Genomic DNA, 23,464 nt, shown 5'->3' on the forward strand with positions numbered 1-23,464 from the left:
TTGGGCCGGTAGGACCCAAAATGAATCTAAATATATGATTTTAGAAAGTTTGTAGTGTGAATTTTTGAACTTTAATTGGGAGGACCCTGAAGTAATAAAGGAGCTTGCAGAAAAAGGTCATTTTGCATCGAGGCAGCCAAACCAGAAAATTTGATGTTGTCTTCAAGGATAATAGTAAGAATTTCACCTTACAAAATTAGGGGGGAGAATTGCTGGCTTGGTACGAAGATGTCCAATGTATACCTAGTTATGGTAGTCGAGTGAACCATTGGAAATCAAAGTTAGTTTTTGAATGACACAAAACCGAGGGAGATAACAAAATATCCATCACAGCTGATTTAGTCAGGTTGACTCTCAATCCTGAGAAGGATCTAGATTCAGCTAAGGTGTCCAATAGGCAAGGTATAGAGGTATGAGTTGAGGCTGAATAATATTTCATCAGCAAAAAGCGTGATTTTGTTGTCCCAACCTGCCACCTCCAGACCTTTGATGTCGTTGTGTTGGGCTAGGGGTTCAAGGGCCAACACAAACACATTGGGTGAAAGTGGACACCCTTGTCTCGGGCCCCTAGCTATGGGACATGTTGAGGATGTATGTCCACAATAACAGACTGGGGCTGTCATTTGAGAATAAAGTGCAGATGCAGTTCAAAAACTTTGTGATAAAGCCCCTTATCCTAAGGGCAAAGAACAGGTACTGTCAAGAAATGATGTCAAATAGCTTCTCCATATTGATTGACAACAATAGCATTTCTCAGAATCGAATGCGGGCTAAATAGATTCGATTTTGCAGATAATATCGTTAGCCTCTCGATTGGGAATGAATAAAATCTGGTCTTGATGTATTTAGCTACCTAACCTAGGCCACACCTATTCTCTGAGAACGAAAGCCCTGGGTAAAATTATTATAAGGCTATGTACACACGATAGGATTTTCCGACAACAAAACTGTGGATTTTTTTCCAAAGGATGTTGGCTCAAACTTGTCTTGCATACAAACGGTCACACAAATGGTGTCGGAAATTCCGAACGTCAAGAACGCGGTTACGTACAACACGTACGACGAGCCGAGATAAATGAAGTTCAATAGCCAGTGCGGCTCTTCTGCTTGATTCCGAGCATGCGTGGACTTTTGTGCGTCGGAATTGTGTACACACGCTCAGAATTTCCGACAACAATTCTTGTTGTCGAAAACTTTGAGAACCTGCTCTCAAACATTTGTTGGCGGAAATTCCGACAAGCATACACACGGTCGGGCTTTCTGACAACAAGCTCACATCCAACATTTGTTGTCGGAAAATCCTATCGTGTGTACGGCCCATTAGGGTTTAGGTCCGCTTAATCATGGATTTTTAGGCAAGAAAAAGGCTGGCCAGAGATAGGTCACATTTTTCTTTTGTTTTTTTCTGTTCAGCCAGCAAAGAAATTTCTCCATCCACACAAGCAAGGTGGATGGAGGAATTCCCTCCTGCAGAGACATTGTATTCTGACAGCGGGGCTCTCCACTGTCAGAACACACTGATCAGCAGCTGATGTGGCTGATTGGTAAAAGCTTTCCAACATTTCCATTTGACAGATATTGATCTAACAATCAACTTCTATCAAACAGGGATGGCCACACATGGAATGGAATTTAGCTGGTCTCTGCTAAACTGGCTGGATTTCGATCCATCTATGGCCAGATAAATGACAGTTGTTTGTACCAGACAGCTCTGGCAAATATTGGTAAAAATAGCATTTAAAAAAAAAATGACTCAATGATACTTCAAAAGGGACAAAGTAACTGAAGGCATGTAATTGTAACATTGGCATCTTCAGACATATGAACATTTCAATTAAACAATGTGCTTGATACATCTGTTTGCCATGAAGCTGCATATACAAGACAACAGAGCACTTGCTGCACTCTACCTGTGACCTCTGGGTCTGCAGTACCGACAATGCCTCCTCTGCTTGGCTGCTCTTTCCGAGACGGCTATTCAGAAATCTTGGACCAGTCAAAGACCTGTGGCTGATTCTCCCATCTGCATCAAGATCTTAAAAGCACAACCAAGGAAAACAAATGAAACTTTCTGCAAAAGCTGAAGATGCATCTGTGTATAAGCTGGAATGCTGTTTGCTTGTGTTTGTTAAAAATGCTGCGACTTATGAAACAATAAGGCCGCGTACACACAAGCGGACTTTTCGGCAACAAAAGTCTGAGGGCCATTTCGGTGGACTTTCGTCAGACTTTTGACGGACTTCCGATGGACTTTTGAATGAATGGACCTACCCGATCACACCAAAGTCCGACAGATTCGTACGTGATGACGTACGACCGGACAAAAATAAGGTAGTTGATAGCCAGTAGCCAATAGCTGTCCTAGCGTGGGTTTTCATCTGTCAGACTAGCATACAGACGAGCGGATTTTTTGACCGGACTCGAGTTCGGCGGAAAGATTTTTGAAGCATGTTTCAAATCTAAAGTCCGTCAGATTTTCGACTGAAAAAGTCAGCTGAAGGTCCAATCAAGCCCACACACGATCGGATTGTCCGTCAGACCAGTCCGGTTGAAAAGTCCGCTCGTGTGTATGCTGCATAAGGTCTGTAAGTAGATACCACTTTGTAGCAAGAAATACTGACATACTCTAAAGAAAAAGAATGAATATGGTTTTCTTTTTAGAGAAAATTTTTTTTTCTTTTCAATGGTTAAAATGAACGTATCATCCATAGCCACGCTTTATATAAATTAGAAAGACAATTTGAGCTCCATTTGTGTAATTTCCAACCTATACATAAATGACATAGACTAACTATAAAGTACATTATGGATGTTTAACAGTTTAGCGACTGCAGAGAGTCTATTTTTTTTAATTGGAAAGACCGATTTTCCTCCCACACTCAAAAGACACGCTGGCAAATTAATTGGTTAAATTGAGTGCTCCAAGATGGCCGCTTTTCACTTTGAGTCCCCAGAAAATAAAGTGCTATAGAAATACAAACTTAAAAAAGATAATTCACACCTTTTGCTAAGAAAAAACTGATGAAATTTATGACCTTTTTACTTTGGGTCTTTCTCTTAAGTCTACTCTTAAGCTGGCCATACACAGTTAGAAAATCGTTTGAACAAAGCGGTCGGATTTCTAAAGATCTGTCAAATGTGCATCATTGTATCAATATACTGTACGTCACTTAACTATCGACATATTATCGATCGATAACATAAAAGGTCAACTTTTCGCCAAACCGGGCTTACATTTTAACACACGCATGAGCTGTAGATTTTTTCGAACTGTTTTGGATCGATTCCACTACTAATGTTTACAGCAGTCATATGCAATTAGCGGACCTCCAACTGTTGCAGAATTACAAGTCCCATGAGGCATAGCAAGACTCTGACAGCCACAAGCATGACACCCAGAGGCAGAGGCATGATGGGACTTGTAGTTTTGCAACATCTGGAGGTCCGCTAATTGCATATCCCTGGTTTAGAGAATCGATTCTATTAGGCTCAAAAAATCTGACATGACAGTTCGTTTTTTTGCCATAAAACTTTGCATTTTGATAATTGAAATAAGCCCACTAACAAATCAAAAGTCGATCGATCAAGCGTATTGAGCGCTTTTTCAAACAATTTTCTAAACGTGTATGGCCAGCAATAGTTGCTCCCTATCCTCACATCAGCTTGGTAAACTTTTACATCTAAGTGCTTTTCAAGTTTATGACAACAGGTTACAATTCTGTCTACAAGTATGTGTACACCCCCTTACTATGTTCTGGTATGCACAATTCTCAAAAGGACCTCATGGATAAAAAAAGCTAAAGAAGATTGACCTGTATTGTTCACTGATTCTCTTGTTCATATTCTCAGCACAAGCTGGAAAATGGAGAAGCCATCAAAGCGATTCCAAAAAAAATAATATATTGCAGCTCACCATTCCTTAAAGTGATTGTAAAGCCATATTTTTGTTTAAAATAACAAACATATCATATCTACCTGCTCTATGCAATGATTTTGCACAGATCATCTCAGATCCTCCTCTTCTTGTGTCCCTCGCCAAGTGCCAACTATAACAAGCCACTTGCTATGGTGGCACTGGTGCAGGTTCGCTCCGGAGCCAGCTCTGTTTGTTCATAACCACACAGAATGCAGCTCGGACCCGCCTCCCCCTGCTCCCTCTTCACTGTCTGTGATTGACTGCAGGGGCAGCCAATGGCTCATGCTGCTGTCTCTGAACCTCAGGAGGGAGAGAGCAGAGAAAAGAACTGCTCTTGTGCACAGCATTGAATCGAGATCAGGCTCAGGTAAGTATGGGGGGCCTGGGGGTTGAACAAAGAAGGATTTTTACCTTACTGCAGAGAAAGCACTAAGCTTCAGCTTCAGCCTTTAGAACCGCTTTAAACCAGAATAGAAGTCCACAATACTTACCTTTCCTTCAACGATTCAAGGTCCCTCGCCAGCATCTACCACCCAGTTTCTTCTGGGTGCCGGGATGCCGCTGTCCTTATTGGCCAAAGTAGGATAAAATCACTCCTGTGCATGTACCGGAGTTCAGTCATTCCGGCACACAGAATCTGTGCAGGTGTTCTGTCGATTTGTGCCCTCCGTCGAAAAGTGCCCGCGCATGTGCAGAATGGGAAGGCAATCCAGCTGATTTCCCGATCAGCTGATGTGACTTCACCATAGCACATTTGCACATCGTAGGAGCCTTTTTTAGACGGGAGATACTCTTTGGTGGGCACAATTGAATGCTATGCAAACAGCGGAGGGACACCGTGTTTGTCATATTGTGCCTCGCTGTTGCTCTGTGGGTTTACAGTCTGCTCAAGGTTTGGTTTTGTGTGTTGCAGGGCGGGTTTGGTGTGTTGAACGGCGGGTTTTGCCTGTGTCTAAGGGCGGGTTGCAACACAGACAAAACCCGCCCTGCAACACACTCACAACCCACCCTGCAACACACTCACAACCCGCCCTGGAACAGCAAGGCTCAATCTGACAACTTCGGTGTCCCTCCGCTCTTTGCATTGCTTTCAATTCTGCCCGTGAAATGTTATCTCCCATCAAAAAAAGCCTCCTACTATGTGCGCATGCGATATAGTGACGCCACTCCAGCTGATCGGAAAATCAGCCGGAGTCCCCTTCCATTCTGCGCATGCAGGGCACAAATCGATAGACCACAGGAACGTAAATTAAGATGCACATTCCAAAGAAGACTGTAAGTAGGCAGGTAGATTCTTTTATTGCAGAAGAGAAATTGAATGCGTTTATTCTAAATCTAATCTAATCGAAATCTGCTAACGCATCGAATACTACCATCACACCCTCCACCCAGATTGACAATTCTGCTGTCCAAGGGTGACTCTGTTGCTCCTCTATAGAGTGAAGACATCATGGACAACTGTTCTTTCACACATCTACACCTACATTAGGATCAATGTATTTTAAAGCCATCAGTGAACAACCAAATGCACAAATGCACACTTTTACCTTTATAACTGTGTGCTGTATCTTCCCTGGCTGAAGGTCTTTGTAATATGCCATCTTTCTTTTTAGTCTTCAAAGTATTGGTAGTGTTCTAAACAGAGAGATGTTTGCATCAGAGGCCATTATATTGTACAGGATAAGAACAATCATGCACATTTGGAGTTTAGTTCAGGAGTCAATAAGATTCTCCAAAATCACTGCAGCAACGCATTAGTATACAGTGATGGTTACAGCGTGGGTGTCATTCCATCTCCAGGAGTGGGTGTGTTCTCTACACCCATTGTTGCTCTATCACTGGCATAGGATGGGAATCTTTTTTTATATATATCATATTTATTATTTTTCAACAATTCCATACATCAAAACAAGACACCGTATAAAACAGATGGCATCTTCCATCATTAACAATTGTTGGTTAATTACCCTGCTCCCCCCCCCCCTCCACTCCGACCTTCATCAACATACCCTTTTACTTTTTAACCTCTTCGTTCTTACTTGTTCAATCTAGCCCTGATCTCCCCCAGCCAGCATCTCTGTATACTTCTTCTCACTCTCATCCCAGTCACTAATTCGCAGCACTTCCATTTTGCATCCAACTTCAACTTTCTTCAACCATTCTGCTATTGTTGGACTTTCAAGATCCTGCCAGTGGAGTGGAATTAAGCTTTTAGCAGCATTTATCAAAATGTGGTACTAGGGAATTTTTATAATGTTTTATTGATGACTCCATCAGGGATTTCTATCTTTGTAATCTCCTTAATCAGGGCAAGGTCCTCCTTCCAAATTTTTTTTATTTTGGGACAAGCCCACCATATATGTGCTATATTCCCAATTCAATCACAACCCTGCCAACAGTTAGGAGATTTTTCTATTTGAAACTTATGGACTATTTCTGGGGTTATATATCATCTAGATATACATTTATATTTCACTTCTATAGTATTTGTATCTACCGCTTAACAGAAGACAAATTTTATGATTCTTTTCATTTGCACGATGAATGGCAGCCTCCCCTCTCCGTCTACCTCCAGTAGTATTTTGTATACTCGGGATATCCCACTTTAATCCTTCTCAGCTACGCACAATTGTTCTAACAGTAACAGGTTTTCTCCTAAACTTATTGGTTGCGGTAGTGATGATAGAAAGTGCCTCAATTGGAGATACCACCATTCATCACAGTAATGGAAGAGAGTTGGTTGTCTTATTCGGTTCCCAGGACACTGTGTTCCCTGGACTCACTGGCCCTCTCTCACTGGCAATGGATGTTTCTCCAATGGGAACCCCATCTTTTAAAGCCAAGGAAGTTGCCATCTGTTGGATCTGCAGTTGCAATGGTGCTGCACATGTAATCAGTTACGACAACAGTCATTTGATCGCTTGACAGTTTTGTCAAGATTAGAAGCTGCTGTTATAGTTATTAATAGTGGCATTGCTTGAAAGTAACAGTTTTAGGAAACAGTCAAATCAATTGGTTTAGAACTGCTTTAAAGGGGATTATCACAGTGTTGGAAGAGGTGAGGCTTTTTCATTCAGTCTCCAGTAGTGGTTGTGTTTCTTGCACCCATTAATGCTCTATCACTGCCATAGGATGCATCTCCAATGGGAATCTCATCTTAAAAGGGATTATCATAGTGGTGGAAAAGATGAGGTTGTCATGCACCAACTAACACCTGCTTCCTCTGAATTCTTTATGCTTCCTGATAAATATCATTAACTCTAACTCTAACCAGTAAAGACCTTCTCCACTGCTGTAAACAAGCAACTGCTAAGCAGGGGATGTGGCAGGACCACAAGGTTTGTCACATGCAAAGATAGTCTGGCTAGGGATATCAGTAAAAGTCACTAAATCCTGAATGCATAATACGAGAACAAGCACAATTTTCCATTAGAATTATATCAAAATGTACTAGTTCTTCATTATGTGGGAAAGCCACCCGTACCAGAGTGCTAGAGGGGTGCCACTGCATGGTCCATTAGTGATCTCTTAAGTCCCATATTGAGACTGATTTAAGACTTTGATTTCTTCCATATTGATGTGGCAATTTGCAATATTGCAGTACATTCTCAGCAGATCTAACAATTATGGGGCGGCACAGTGGTGTAGTTGGTAGCACTCTCGCCTAGTGGGTAGCACTCTCGCTGGTTCGAATCCCAATAACGATACTACCTGCCTGGAGTTTGCATGTTCTCCCTGTGCCCAGGTACTCCAGTTTCCTCCCACACTCCAAAGACATGTTGGTAGGTTAATTGGCTTCTGTCTAAATTGGCCCTAGTATATGAATGTGAGTTAGGGACCTTAGATTGTAAGCTCCTTGAGGGTAGGGACCAATGTGAATGTACAGTGTATATGTAAAGCGCTGCGTAAATTGACGGCACTATATAAGTACCTATAATAATAATAATAATAAATTATGGAGTCTCACTGGGATGTCTTGTATAGACAAATTTGGACAATTACTGTGCATGGCAATTCTGCTCAATTGGACAATTGCACTACGAAAAAACATAAGGATGTAACAATTACCAATAAAGTCCATACATCAAATTAGGGCCGTCCAGTCATTGATCAATCCTGGCAGCCTTTGGACCTCTCCTTTTTAATCACCTTTTGTATTATTAGGCTTGGATGCTTTACTTGTCTGACATACAGTCCAGAGAATGTACACACTTTCCGCAGTTCCTGATGAAGCATACTGGTAGATCAGAGAAATGCCTTGAGCACCACCCTGGCCCCATTACTGTAACCAGCTTGAGGTAATTGAATAATTTCTCTATTTATAGTGAAATGTAAAGTGCTGAAGGGTAAGTTATGGAGGGTACTACGTGTAAAAAAATATTTTACAACTTGTTGGCGCTAAGCTTTCAGCAGCAATTGTGAGCGACGTGTCAAGCTCTCTTTTCCCCCTTTTTAAAATGTTTTGGATATGCATATATGCAGTAATAAAAAGCCATTTTTCTACAAAGTAATATGTGTACTGTATGTTTGTTTGCACCTGAAAAGTCCCAGTAAATACCCTCCAAATACACCATAGTCACTGGTCGGCATCATTTCATTTTGCACACCCAACAAGAAGCAAGCAGCATATTTTATTTCTTACCTGTTTGGAGAGCTCTTTCAGGAAGTTTTCATCGTTATCTTCATCTGATGACTCTATCTCTGGAGGAACATACTCCACAATGAACACTTTGGTCACAATGCCACTTTCTCTGTTGTCTCTACGGATTAAATAATTGACAAAGAGGACATTGGTACAAACAACAGCTGCAAAGTATACCAATAAATAAATACACTAAATCGGCCATAGATGAAGTGCAGGATAGAAAGTTGTGGGTTCCCCCCCCCCCCATCAACAGTCAATGTTGATGGGGGGAAACCCTCCCGCGGAATTATTGCGTTGTCCTTGTCTCTTGGGAGGGGGTCTGATGGCACGGCAAGCTTTCCCTGCGGGGAGAACACAGCGATTATCGCTGGTAGATATAACCGCTGGCAATAGTTACATGAAAGATCCAACATGCTGGTTGTACTCAAGTTGATCGATCAATCAACTTGGGTACAATCAGCCTGCCCATACATGGTTCCAATTTCAGCCAGACCCTGCTGAACCGCCCAAGATTCGAACCGTTTATGGCTGGATTTACAACGTTTTGGAATTAAACTTTCTCAGTGAGATCTGACTGGTTACTATAGGTTATCACATGTAAAACATCATTACTGCTCTGTGCACTACATATGAATCCAGTCCAGTATATATGCCAGTTATATACTGTGAGTAGCAGTGGCGGCCTGTCCATTAGTGGCGCCCCAGCACCGCTCCCTCTATCCACGACCACCACCCCCATGCTCTATCCAGTCCTATTCATGCATCCGGCCCCCTTCAGAATGCCAGGCGCATGAATTACAGTGGCCGGGGTTTTTTTTTGAAGCACCTGATTAGAGCCAGAGGCTCTAATAGGCTTCAAAATAGGGTGGGCTCGTGGCACAGAGCCTTGCGCCATGAGCCCACCCTGGTGTTTCATACGCTGTTGCAACACTGATCCTCCTCCCGGCCAATCAGGAAGCAGTTCTGATACCTGTCACCCGGTTGGCTGAAAGGACAGGCAAGCCTATTGGATGCCTAGGAGGAGGGGAAGAGACGCAGGGCGAAAGCAAGGAGGAGAAGACACAGGAGCCGCTGCCCAATGCCCGCCGATGCCCCGATCAAAACCTCTGCCCGATCCCCGCCGCTGCCCGATGTTCCTGCCGCCTAGATGGGATAAGTGCCGGTGGACCGGCAGACAGTGAAAGGGGGGGTTGTTTGCCGCCCCCCCCAAAAAAAACACCAGCCATCACTGGTGCGTAATTTATTGGCTTAAAGTGCTTGTAAACCCTCACAGAAGTGCAGTGGAATGACTGGCCTCAGGTGATAAACATAGATAAGACAAATCCTCCAACATAAGTTGTACCTGTTTATCTGCAGCCATTTCTTCTCTACAGCCGTTCAAAGTTCAGAAATGAAACAGCTTGTCTGAGCTTTCAGAAAGCAGGGGACTGAATTTATACTCTACAGAGCTCAGTGAAGAGAGGTCTAAGAGCTTATTGGAGGGAAGGGACACACCCCCCATTCACATAGCACACAGGGACAGAGTTGCAGCTATCAATCAATCCACAGGCTGTGTGCTGGAGGCCCTTCCCCTGTCACCTTTATTCTCTTGGTGTCAGAAAAACTTGTCAGAAGTGATTCATGCAGATAGCAGAGGAAATTGCATTTTATGATAATATAATATACAGTAAACTGAAGTTTTTTTTAAATCATTAAGACATATTGGTAAGATTATTTTCATTAAAGTGTATCTAAGCACAAAACCAGTATTTTTTTTAAATTATCAAACATACAGTATATAATGAAATGCTTTCAATGGTATATTTAACATTAAATGTAATATTAAAGTTTTGGTTATGGATTTAGATATTCTTGGGTTAGCCTATGCAGCCAAGAAGCCCCAGTGGGTAAGAATAAATTGAGAAGCTTTTAAAAGTATTTATTATTTTATCTGCCATACTTGTAGGTTATTTCTGCCCCCACCATAGCCTTCCCAAAAAATGACCAATATCCTGCACAGCTCTGTTCTGTTTTCAGGTTGAGCCAGCCTTAGGGCGCTTCCCCTCAACATCACAGGAGCATGCACAATCCTTGCTCAGAGCCCTGTGCATGCGCAGAGATAGCGCACAGCACATAGACTTCTATGGGGCTGAGTCCCCAGGCTGTAGGCATGGCCAAGATGTAAACAAACATTGGACGCTGCGGCCTTCGGATCAATGTAAGTATGCATCTCTGGTGGGTTAGGATAGGTCAAGTCGAATGAATAGGTCGCATTCAACAGGCAGGACTGACCACCGAACGCTACAACCACATGATTTTACCGTCCCCAGCTGCAAGTGTAAACTAGGCCTTTCTCTCTCTCAGTGTCTATTAGATATTGAAAACAGTACAATTTTGTGGTTTTATTATTGGTTGGTTTTATCTCAACAGTCACTCAGCAAGAGTGAAAGCTGAACTTCTCTGACACAGAAATCTGCTGATATTATACTATAAAGCAGGGGTCTCAAAACTTTCTAAAGAAAGGGCCAATTTACTGTTCTTCAGACTTTAGGCGGGCCGGACTGTATACAGTGGGAGTAGATAAAGCCTCAGGCTTGGTGGTCATTGGGAGTAAAAAAAAAAGTACCTTGCGGTCAGTAAAGAAGGAATATTTCCCCATTACTGGTAATAGTGGAAGGAATACTGCCCCAATCATTGGTGTCAGTGGGAAGAACACTACTCCAGTGATGGTGTTAGTGGGAGAATGTTGTCCCATTGTTGGTGTCAGTGGAAAGAATACTGCCACATTGTTGGTGTCAGTGGGAGGAATAGTGCCCCATCGTTGGCATCAGTGGAAGAAATAGTGCTCCATTGCTGGTGTCAGTAGGAGGAATAGTGCCCCATTGTTGGTGTCTGTGGAAGGAATAGTATCACATCATTGGTATCAATGGGCGGAATAGTTCCCCGTCATTGGTTTCAGTGGGGGGGGGGGGGATAGTTCTCCATCATTGGTGTCAGTGGGGAGAATAGTTCTCCATCATTGGTGTCAGTGGGGGGAATAGTTCTCCATTATTGGTGTCAGTGGGGGGAATAGTTCTCCATCATTGGTGTCAGTGGGGAGAATAGTTCTCCATCATTGGTGTCAGTGGGGGGAATAGTTCTCCATCATTGGTGTCAGTGGGGGGAATAGTTCCCCATCATTGGTGTCAGTGGGGGGAATAGTTCTCCATCATTGGTGTCAGTGGGGGGAATAGTTCCCCGTCATTGGTGTCAGTGGGGGGAATAGTTCCCCGTCATTGGTGTCAGTGGGGTATAGTTCCCCATCATTGGTGTCAGTGGGGGGAATAGTTCTCCATCATTGGTGTCAGTGGGGGGAATAGTTCCCCATCATTGGTGTCAGTGGGGGGAATAGTTCTCCATCATTGGTGTCAGTGGGGGGAATAGTTCCCCGTCATTGGTGTCAGTGGGGGGAATAGTTCCCCGTCATTGGTGTCAGTGGGGAATAGTTCCCCATCATTGGTGTCAGTGGGGGGAATAGTTCTCCATCATTGGTGTCAGTGGGGGGAATAGTTTTCCATCATTGGTGTCAGTGGGGGGAATAGTTCCCTATCATTGGATCATTGGTGTCAGTGGGGGGAATAGTTCCCCATCATTGGTGTCAGTGGGGGGAATAGTTCTCCATCATTGGTGTCAGTGGGGGGAATAGTTTTCCATCATTGGTGTCAGTGGGGGGAATAGTTCCCTATCATTGGATCATTGGTGTCAGTGGGGGGGAATAGTTCTCCATCATTGGTGTCAGTGGGGGGAATAGTGCCGCATTGTTGAGGCTTGAAGGAGGAATTATGTCCCACTGTTGGTGTCAATCGGAGGGATAGTGTCCCAAGGGCCACCTAAAGGCAAGTAAAGGGCCACTGCAATAAACCTTGTACCAGTACTTATGCAGAAATTTTAATTACATTTCCTGATACTCAAATTACCACTAGAAAAGGCAGTTTCTAGTAATACAGTACAGTACAGTAATAAAAGATGGAACATCAAGCACGCAAAAATATTGTATTTTGTCACACCAAAATGCTACTTTCTCTAGCAGACACAACTAATATTCGCTACTATGACACATCACGTGGCTATTTTCCAGGAATACATTCTTACCAATAAAGCTCATATTCAAGTTTAGACCTTTTGAACTCCTCCTGGCTGCCTTGAAAACATAAGACAGTAACTGATGTGTGAAAAATGGAGGACGTAAAACCGGAGTTGCATAAAGAAACCAATTGGATGTTTTGGCTGGAGTTCTATTAATGTGCCCTATAAACATGTATGTACAAAGTGTATTTTCCATTGGCTCCAATGAGAATCCGAGCCTTAGATAAATGGCAGATACAGACTGACCCTACAAAAGCAGCACGGGGAACAAGCGATAGTCATCCTATAAGTCCTTATTATAACAATAATCACACACACGGCTCCCTTACCTACTCACAGCCACGGCCTTAACAGTGATTTTACCATCCGGCAATGTAAATGGACCTCGATATCTTAAAGTGGTGTTTTCTATGTGGCCAACCTTTTTAAGCAAATCTGGCTTGCTTCCGTCCAGTGTATAGAATATGGAGACATCTGGGGAATCTGCAAATCATCATCATGGTCATATATCATCATGGTGATATGTCATTTTATTAACCATTAACATAAGCAACTACAATTCATTTCAAATGATGGATATCTATAGTGCAGGCTCTTTGTACATCCAAAGGGGCTCTAGTTTGAAGAATACAGGGACCAGATTTGTAGACTAATGGAAACTTGTCCGCAGGATGTGGAAACCTTGCAAGAAGATCTGAACAAATTAATGAGGTGGGCAACTACATGGCAAATGAGGTTTAATGTGGAAAAATTTAAAATAATGCATTTGGGCGGCAAAAATATGAATTCAATCTATACACTGTGGGGAGAGAACCTCTGAGGGAATCTAGGATGGAAAAGGACCTGGGGGTCCTAGTAGATGATAGGCACAGCAATGGCATGCAATGCCAAGCTGCTGCTAATGAAGCAAACAGAATATTGGCATGCATTAAAAAGGGGATTAACTCCAGAGATAAAGTGATAATTCTCCAGCTCCACAAGACTCTGGTCCGGCCGCACCTGGAGTATGCTGTCCAATTCTGGGCACCAGTCCTCAGGAAGGATGTACTGGAAATGGAGTGAGTACAGAGAAGGGCAACAAAGCTAATAAAGGGTCTGGAGGATATTAGTTATGAGGAAAGGTTGCGAGTACTGAACTTATTCTCTCTGGAGAAGAGACGCTTGAGAGGGGATATGATTTCAATTTACAAATACCGTACTGGTGACCCCACAATAGGGATAAAACTTTTCTGCGGAAGGTATAGTGATATATATATCACTACAGAAGGAAGTTTAACAAGACTCGTGGCCACTCATTAAAATTAGAAGAAAAGAGGTTTAACCTTAAAATACGTAGAGGGTTCTTTACTGTAAGAGCGGCAAGGATGTGGAATTCCCTTCAACAGGCGGTGGTCTCAGCGGGGAGCATCGATAGTTTTAAGAAACTATTAGATAAGCACCTGAATGACCACAACATACAGGGATATACAATGTAATACTGACATATAATCACACATAGGTTGGACTTGATGGACTTGTGTAACAAGGCAGTCCGCTGTTTTGTGAGAGGGATGGAGATCTTGTGTTTCTGCTAAGCAGGAACATGGATCTCTGTCTTCCTCCAGTCAAAGCATCCCCTATATAGTAATGCCCCGTACACACGATCGGACATTCCGACAACAAAATCCATGGATTTTGTCCGACGGATGTTGGCTCAAACTTCTCTTGCATACACACGGTCACACAAATCTTGTTGGAATCTGAATTCTGAACGTCAAGAATGCGCGGTGACGTACAACACGTACGACGAGCCGAGTTCAATAGCCAGTGCGGCTCTTCTGCTTGATTCCGAGCATGCGTGGAACTTTGTGAATTGTGTACACATGATCGGAATTTACGACAACGGATTTTGTTGTCGGAAAATTTGAGATCCAGATCTCAAATTTTGTGTGACGGAAATTCCGATGGAAAATGTCCGATGGAGCCTACACACGGTCGGAATTTCCAACAACAAGCTCCCATTCAACATTTTCCGTCGGAAAATCCGACCGTGTGTATGGGGCATTAGAAAAGCACTCCCTAGGGCCACATTTAACCCTTTGATCGGCCCTGATGTTAACCCCTTCCCTGCCAGTGTCATTAGTACAATGACAGTGCATTTTTTTTAGCACTGATCAATGTATTGGTTTCACTGGTCCCCAAAAAGTGTCACGTAGTGTGAGATTTGTCCACCACAATGTCTCAGCCCCGCTAATAAACACTGATCGCCGCCATTACTAGTAAAAACAATAATAATTAAAAAAAAAAGCCATAAATATATCCCATACTTTGTAGACGCTATAACTTTTCCGCAAACCAATCAACATATGCTTATTGTGATTTTTTTTTACCCAAAACACGTAGAAAAATACATATTGGCCTAAATTGATGAATACATTTGATTTTTTACAATTTTTGGGGGGGAATGTTTTATAACATAAAGTTAAAAAAATATATTTTTTTTTTCAAAATTGTCGCTATTTTTGTTTATAGCGCAAAAAATAAAAACCGCAGAGGTGATCAAATACCACCAAAAGAATGCTCTATTTGTGGGGGAATTTTTTATTTTATTTGGGTACAGTGTCGCATGACCGCGCAATTGTCAGTTAAACTAACGCCGTGCCCTATTGCAAAAAATGGCCTGGTCATGAAGGGGGGTAAACTTTAAGGGGCTGAAGAGGTTAAGCACTTTTCAGGTCAGGTTGGAACATTTTACGAAGCTAAATTTGACACCATTTTTAAAAGATTTAAAGTAGGGAGGCTTATAACCCCGTTGGTTTATTTTCTGTCATCTGTGCCCCATTGGGGAGATCTATGTTTACATCCTGTCTTGTAGCCAAAACAGGAAGTGAGAGGAAATCCCTGCAAACTAAGGGAATCCCCTGGGGCCACCAGAACCAGGGTCCCCTTTGGAAGATTTCCCCTCTATTACTTTTCCTGGGGACTACCCAAAGTTTAGGATTTTCTTTACTTTCACTTTTAATAATGGTAGGACAATAGAGAGGGCGAATCTCCCTAATGGGGACATAGACAGCAATAAAAACTGACAGGGATACTAATCCATCTCCACTCTATCCAAAACTAAAGAAAAAGTTTTGCCTTTAGTTATACTTTAAGCACCAATGATCATTTTTCATATGAAATGAAGGTAGATGTCTTTTCTTTGCCATACCTGACTTGATATCAATTGGTGTGTTGGTGTCTACTTCATATTTTCCTTTACCAGGAATAGGAACACGAAGCGGTATAATCTGCGGTACACAGATGGAGCCGGCGGTCATCCTTTCTATGTCAGGAGAGAACAACTTTAGTATGCCATGTGTAACAAACCAACAGAAACAAACAATAATACAAAAAGGGCAATGGGTGTAGGCTGTAAATACATTACTTCTTTCAATTCAGACTATAATGCCGCGTACACACGAGTAAATTTCTCGTCGGAAAAAGATATGACAGCTTTTCCGACGGGATTCCGCTCAAATTTGCCTTGCATACACACAGTCACGCAAAAGTTTGCTGAAATTACGACCGTCAAGAACGCGGTGACGTACAACACTACGACGAGCCGAGAAAATGAAGTTCAATGCTTCCGAGCATGCGTCGAATTGTTTCCGAGCATGCGTAGGGATTTTGCGCGTCGGAATTGCCACAGAGGATCGCATTTTCGGATAGAAACTTTTCCCGACCGAAAAATTGAGAACATGCTCCCAAATCTTTTGCTGGCTGGAATTCGGCCAGCAAAAGTCCGATGGAGCATACACACGGTCGCATTTTCAGACGAAAAACTCTCATCGGTCTTTTGCGGGCCGAAATTCCGATCGTGTGTACGCGGCATTAGAGGAATTCTTAAAGAGTGTCATAAATTCTCTGTAGACATCTGTCTCTCGGTAATGTTCAACAGATTTGTGTACATCATCCTAAATACTGAAAGGAAAGGATTTGGTCGGCCGCATGACTAAAGTCTATTCACACGTGTGCGATTTGTCATGCGACCTTCAAAGTCACATGACAAATCACACATCATTCTTTTCCATGGCACTCGTTAAAGTTTAAGTTGCAGTGACTTTGAAAACGTGCCCACACTACTTTGGCGAGACTTTTGATGTGACTTTGATCCATAGAATGTTAAGTCGAATCAAAATCACACCAAAAGTTGCATTAAAGTCAAAAAATGATTATTTTTTTTTAATGATTTTTTTTCAAAAATTATTATTTTTTTTTTTTAATTATTATTATTTTTTTTAAAACAATAATTATTTTTTTTTCATGGGGTGGTCAATAATTATTTTGCTGATAATGGGGTGGTCATAAATTATTTGGCTGATCATGGGGGGGTCGTAATGTTTTGGCTGATCATGGGGGCGGGTCATAATGTTTTGGCTGATCTTGGGGGGGGGGGGTCATAATGTTTGGCTGATCTTGGGGGGGTCATAATGTTTTGGCTGATCTTGGGGGGGGGGTCATAATGTTTTGGCTGATCATGGGGGGTCATAATGTTTTGGCTGATCATGGGGGGGGGTCATAGTGTTTTGGCTGATCATGCGGGGGTCATAATGTTTTGGCTGATCATGGGGGCGGGTCATAAGGTTTTGGCTGATCTTGGGGGGGGTCATAATGTTTTGGCTGATCTTCGCGGGGGGTTATAATGTTTTGGCTGATCTTGGGGGGGTCATGTTTTGGCTGATCATGGGGGGGTCATAATGTTTTGGCTGATAATGGGGTGGTCATAATGTTTTGGCAGACCATGGGGAGGTGGTCATAATGTTTTGGCTGATCATGGGGTTGTCAGCTTTTGTTACCTCCCACTCTAGTTTTGAACATTTCGCCATTCATTCCTATGGGACGAATTTTGCCGCAAAACAACGATATTTCGTGAACAATTCGGTGAAACGTTCCACAAAGTAATAGCACACCAATCGGGAACAATCTGCACGTTTTGGTATATTACTGTCTATGTAGTGTAAAAACTGTGGGAGGAGTTAGGGTGGTAAATTTGGCTATAATAATAATAACTAGAAAAGGTACAATTTCTGGGGAAATTGTGAAAGTGTTCTTGCCTCTACAACTGGAGTGGGCGGAGTAACTGGGTGGGGTGGAGTGGCTTGAGTAACTGTGAAAAGTGTTAAAAAGCTTAATATTTTAAAAAGTATAAATAGTAGTAAAAAAGTTCCATCATTCGCTGAAAGAGCTGAACATTTTTTTCAAAAGTAATTTTTTTTTTCAAAAATGAATTTTTTTTAATCAAAAATGATTTTTTTTTCTTCAAAAATGATTTTTTTTTTTCAAAAGTAATTTTTTTTTTCAAAGGTAATTTTTTTTTTCAAAAATGAATTTTTTTATTTCAAAAATAATTTTTTTTTGAAATTATTATTTTTTTTAAAGTAATTTTTTTTTCAAAAATAATTTTTTTTTTTCAAAAATATTTTTTTTTTTCAAATATATTTTTTTTTCAAAAATAATTTTTTTTTTAAAAATAATTTTTTTTTCAAAAATATTTTTTTTTTTTCAAAAATAATTTTTTTTTTCAAAAATATTTTTTTTTTCAAAAATATTTTTTTTTTTCAAAAGATTTTTTTTTTTCAAAAATTATTTTTTTACTTTTTTCAAAAATTTTTTTTTTTTTCAAAAATATTTTTTTTTTTACATGGGGCGGTCATAATGTTTTGGCTGATTATGGGGTGGTCATAATGTTTTGGCTGATCATGGGGTTGTCAGCTTTTGTCACTTCCCACTCTAGTTTTGAACATTTCGCCATTCATTCCTATAGGACCAATTTCGCCGCAAAAACGTCATTTCGTGGACCATTCGGCAAAACATTCCACAAAGTAATAACACACCAATCGGGAACAATCCGCTCGTTTCGGTATATTATTTGTCTCTGTAGTGTGAAAACTGTGGGAGGAGTCTACAAGCATTATCAAGTCTAGCAGATGAAGTCACATGCATTTGGGGTGTCTCAGCATCTTGTGTTTACAACCACTGTTTCCTAGCAACGCTCATGCCCTGTTTATGCTTCCCAAATACTGCTTCATCAAAACTGCCCCATCAGAATTACCCCATCAAAACTGCCCCATCATATTCCTCTATTATAAATCAGTACATGGTGTGTCTGTCCCCTCCCCCGGGCTCTGTAATCAGCTGAGATGCTCCAGCCACCTCCCCCCTGTGTATAACAGAAGCTTTGGTAACCATGGCAACAAAACAAACACTAACAGTACACTCTGATTAATGGCTAAAATTTCCTGAAATGACCTCTAAACAAATGGCCGTATTTTAAAAACTATACATCCTACAGCGAAGATCTTTATATTGTGAGAATCACAAGACCCAGACCTAGATTTTGATGTATAGTATGTCTCTGAAATATTAAAAATGAAGGCACAGTCGCAGTTTAGAAATTGCCCTTCAAATTTGGAGGGGGCTAGAGTGTAGTTTCAATGAATGTCAATGGACGGCGTGAGTTGCAAACAAATGGTCATATTGTGAAAACTATCAGGACTATGGCTTAGCCGTGGACATGTTTAGTGGCAGCAGGGATAGCTGAACGTTTTGATATAAGATTTGTGTAGGTGGGCTTGAAAATGAGGGAGTGGCGGCAGTTTAGAAATCATGTTCTGATTTTCCAGCTTTTGTCATCTCCCACTCTAGTTTCCCCATTCATTCCTATGGGACCAATTTTGCCACAAAAATGACGATATTTCGTGAACCATTCGGCGAAACGCTCCACAAAATAATAGCACACCATTCGGGAACAATCCGCACGTTTCGGTATATTACTTGTCTATGTAGTGTAAAAACTGTGGGAGGAGTTAGGGTGGTAAATTTGGCTATAATAATAAGAATAATATATATGTGAGATAACAGTAAGTGGTCTTGCTATGCAAGAACACTTAATACTAGAAAAGGTACAATTTCTGGGGAAATTGTGAAAGTGTTCTTGCCTCTACAACTGGAGTGGGCGGAGTAACTGGGTGGGGTGGAGTGACTTGAGTAACTGTGAAAAGTGTTAAAAAGCTTAATATTTTAAAAAGTATAAATAGTAGTAAAAAAGTTCCATCATTCGCTGAAAGAGCTGAACATTTTTTTCAAAAGTAATTTTTTTTTTCAAAAATGAATTTTTTTTAATCAAAAATTATTTTTTTTTCTTCAAAAATGATTTTTTTTTTCAAAAGTAATTTTTTTTTTCAAAGGTAATTTTTTTATTTCAAAAATAATTTTTTTTTCGAAATTATTTTTTTTTAAAGTAATTTTTTTTTCAAAAATAATTTTTTTTTTTCAAAAATAATTTTTTTTTTTCAAAAATATTTTTTTTTTCAAATATATTTTTTTTTCAAAAATAATTTTTTTTTTAAAAGTAATTTTTTTTTCAAAAATATTTTTTTTTTTTTCAAAAATATTTTTTTTTTCAAAAATATTTTTTTTTTTTTCAAAAATTATTTTTTTACTTTTTTCAAAAATTACTTTTTTTTTTCAAAAATATATTTTTTTTTTACATGGGGCGGTCATAATGTTTTGGCTGATCATGGGGTGGTCATAATGTTTTGGCTGATCATGGGGTTGTCAGCTTTTGTCACTTCCCACTCTAGTTTTGAACATTTCGCCATTCATTCCTATAGGACCAATTTCGCCGCAAAAACGTCATTTCGTGGACCATTCGGCAAAACATTCCACAAAGTAATAACACACCAATCGGGAACAATCCGCTCGTTTCGGTATATTATTTGTCTCTGTAGTGTGAAAACTGTGGGAGGAGTCTACAAGTATTATCAAGTCTAGCAGATGAAGTCACATGCATTTGGGGTGTCTCAGCATCTTGTGTTTACAACCACTGTTTCCTAGCAACGCTCATGCCCTGTTTATGCTTCCCAAATACTACTTCATCAAAACTGCCCCATCAGAATTACCCCATCAAAACTGCCCCATCATATTCCTCTATTATAAATCAGTACATGGTGTGTCTGTCCCCTCCCCCGGGCTCTGTAATCAGCTGAGATGCTCCAGCCACCTCCCCCTGTGTATAACAGAAGCTTTGGTAACCATGGCAACAAAACAAACACTAACAGTACACTCTGATTAATGGCTAAAATTTCCTGAAATGACCTCTAAACAAATGGCCGTATTTTAAAAACTATACATCCTACAGCGAAGATCTTTATATTGTGAGAATCACAAGACCCAGACCTAGATTTTGATGTATAGTATGTCTCTGAAATATTAAAAATGAAGGCACAGTCGCAGTTTAGAAATTGCCCTTCAAATTTGGAGGGGGCTAGAGTGTAGTTTCAATGAATGTCAATGGACGGCGTGAGTTGCAAACAAATGGTCATATTGTGAAAACTATCAGGACTATGGCTTAGCCGTGGACATGTTTAGTGGCAGCAGGGATAGCTGAACGTTTTGATATAAGATTTGTGTAGGTGGGCTTGAAAATGAGGGAGTGGCGGCAGTTTAGAAATCATGTTCTGATTTTCCAGCTTTTGTCATCTCCCACTCTAGTTTCACCATTCATTCCTATGGGACCAATTTCGCCGCAAAAACGACGATATTTCGTGAACCATTCGGCGAAACGTTCCACAAAGTAATAGCACACCATTCGGGAACAATCCGCACGTTTCGGTATATTACTTGTCTATGTAGTGTAAAAACTGTGGGAGGAGTTAGGGTGGTAAATTTGGCTATAATAATAAGAATAATATATATGTGAGATAACAGTAAGTGGTCTTGCTATGCTATAAAAGGCACCATCTAATACTAAGCATATAGAATTATAATAAAATTTAAAGCTCGGTTCAGTTCAAACCCTGAACAGGTAAGGGGGGGGGCCACTAACATATTCCTAACGTCCCTATTTTTGCAAAACATTTCTTGGCCCTCAAAGGGAAGATGCAATTTTGATTTTGTTAAAATATAATGGAAATGAAAACTGTATCAACCCATCAGGACAGGATTTAAAGTGTCCATATGTAACTATTAAAAATGAGAAGTAAGCATCAATTATACTGGAAGTAATTTTGTGCCAGTTTTTCCTCTGCCATACATTTATTTTAATCATCTTGTCTCCTCTGGATAAATTAATAAAAATGGGTACACAAAGTATTATGTGCAGAGAATGGATGCCATTTAGAGCTTAATGAGAATGCACTGTGTAAATGTTTGCACACCACCACTCCCATAGAAATAGCTGTAGACTCATGCAGTAGTTATGGAAGAATTGGAGCGTTATCCATTGTGTAACCATTCGCTCGCTGTCAAGGGGTTAGCTTAATACAGCCAAGCAACCAGCATCATGTTCTTCACAGGTAAAATAAAAAAGAAATGTATTCTGATTGATCTGTTCACCTTCTTAAAATGTAAAATGTAGGAAGGGTTAAGGCCTCTGTCAGGTTTTTATTGCAGCCTGTGTCTCTATGTGGGAGATTTCCTCTCATTCCTTTTAATGATTACTTCAGTAAGTGCATAGACAGCAATGGGAATGTCACAGCAGTTCTAACCATTCCCTACTGTGCTACGTAAAGTTTTTTTTAATGCTGTCTGCTATCGAATGCTGTGTCCCCACTGGGGAGCTTATGATCACTTCCTGTTCCAGTGGTCACACCGGAAGAGAGAAGAAATCTCCTCTACAGGGACATACAGTATTGAGAAATAAAAAGCTGACAAAGATCCAACCTTTACATGCTCTGTGCCATACTAAAGGTTGCTTTGGGCTCAGGGACAGGTTTGGGGGTTATTTACATTTGCAGTTGGGGGGGGGCGGCAAAGTACATGCTGAACCCTCCCAAACATTACCCCCTAAGCTGCAAAGGCAGGGGTTGGGTGTACACATGCCCTGGCTGTGATGCTTTGCAGCAGGAATCACACCCCCTTGTCCCATTCATTGGGCATTAGCAGCAGCCAAATGCAACCCAGTCAAGTGTACAAGGCCTCCCCACAACTGCGTGCACTGTAATAATACTACATTTAGAGGGTTAAAACAGGTAGTGAGGAGGAGACGTATCGCCTCCTCACTGCCTATCAAACACATCTGAAAAGCAATCCAATCGTGGATCACTTTTCAGAGGAGCAGCAGTCTTTGCTGCTGGTGTAAACAAGTCCTTAAAACAGAAGCATGGACTTTTTTTTATTTTACAATCATACTTACCTAGGTGGATGCAGCATTGATCTGATGCTGCATCTGTCCCCTGCTGGCTCTAACACTGAGAACTGAGCGATCTAACACCGCTGAGCACTCGTTTCTTAGGGCTCCGTGAGCAGAGAGCTGGTGACTGTCAGTCACTGCTGTCTGCCCTGCCCCCCCCCCCCCCCCCAACTCACTGGAGCACTGCAGAACAGAACTGCACTCCTGTAATCCATGGGAGAAGTACAGCCAAATGAGATTTGGCTGCACTTCTCCTTTAAAGTGATGATAAAGGAAATAAAAAAAATAACAAACATATCTATAAGCTGCTTCCCATGGGGGCACTCATGCGTGTTCACTCCTGAGCCCCACTGCTGCGTCCATTGACACCCCCTGCTCTCTCGTCATTGGAGTTGATTGACAGGAGTGGAGCCAATGGCTACTGCTGCTATCAATCTGCCCAATGAAGAGAGAGACAGTGGCGAGAGCAGCTGCTCTTGTGCACGCCATTGGATCGGATCGGACTCAGGTAACAATAAGGGGGGGCTGGGGGGATCCTGCAGCAGAAGGTTTTTTTACCTTAATGCATAGAATGCATCAAGGTAAAAAAATTTGAGGCTTTAGAACCACTTTAAGCCGGCCATAGATGTATCGAATCTTGGCTGGT

At 41.2% G+C, this 23,464-nt stretch overlaps 1 protein-coding gene across 2 annotated transcripts in view; it reads right to left on the bottom strand.

Moving 5' to 3' along the window:
- DZANK1 (double zinc ribbon and ankyrin repeat domains 1) overlaps positions 1–23,464 on the bottom strand; it is a 103,122-nt gene that overhangs the window by 50,740 nt on the left and 28,918 nt on the right. The window contains exons 2-6 of one of the 2 annotated variants that reach the window (XM_073628169.1): positions 15,856–15,965; positions 12,995–13,148; positions 8,559–8,676; positions 5,464–5,551; positions 1,911–2,035 (exon numbers count right to left, since the gene is read on the bottom strand). In XM_073628169.1, the coding sequence (XP_073484270.1) occupies positions 1,911–2,035; positions 5,464–5,551; positions 8,559–8,676; positions 12,995–13,148; positions 15,856–15,964 (594 nt within the window). In that variant the 5' untranslated portion in view covers position 15,965. Of the gene's footprint in view, positions 1–1,910; positions 2,036–5,463; positions 5,552–8,558; positions 8,677–12,994; positions 13,149–15,855; positions 15,970–23,464 lie in introns of both variants that reach the window. The other variant, XM_073628168.1, reaches the window with a different exon arrangement.

This window comes from Aquarana catesbeiana, linkage group LG04 (genome assembly GCF_042186555.1).
Source record: "Aquarana catesbeiana isolate 2022-GZ linkage group LG04, ASM4218655v1, whole genome shotgun sequence".
In the NCBI taxonomy this organism is placed as follows: domain Eukaryota; kingdom Metazoa; phylum Chordata; class Amphibia; order Anura; family Ranidae; genus Aquarana; species Aquarana catesbeiana.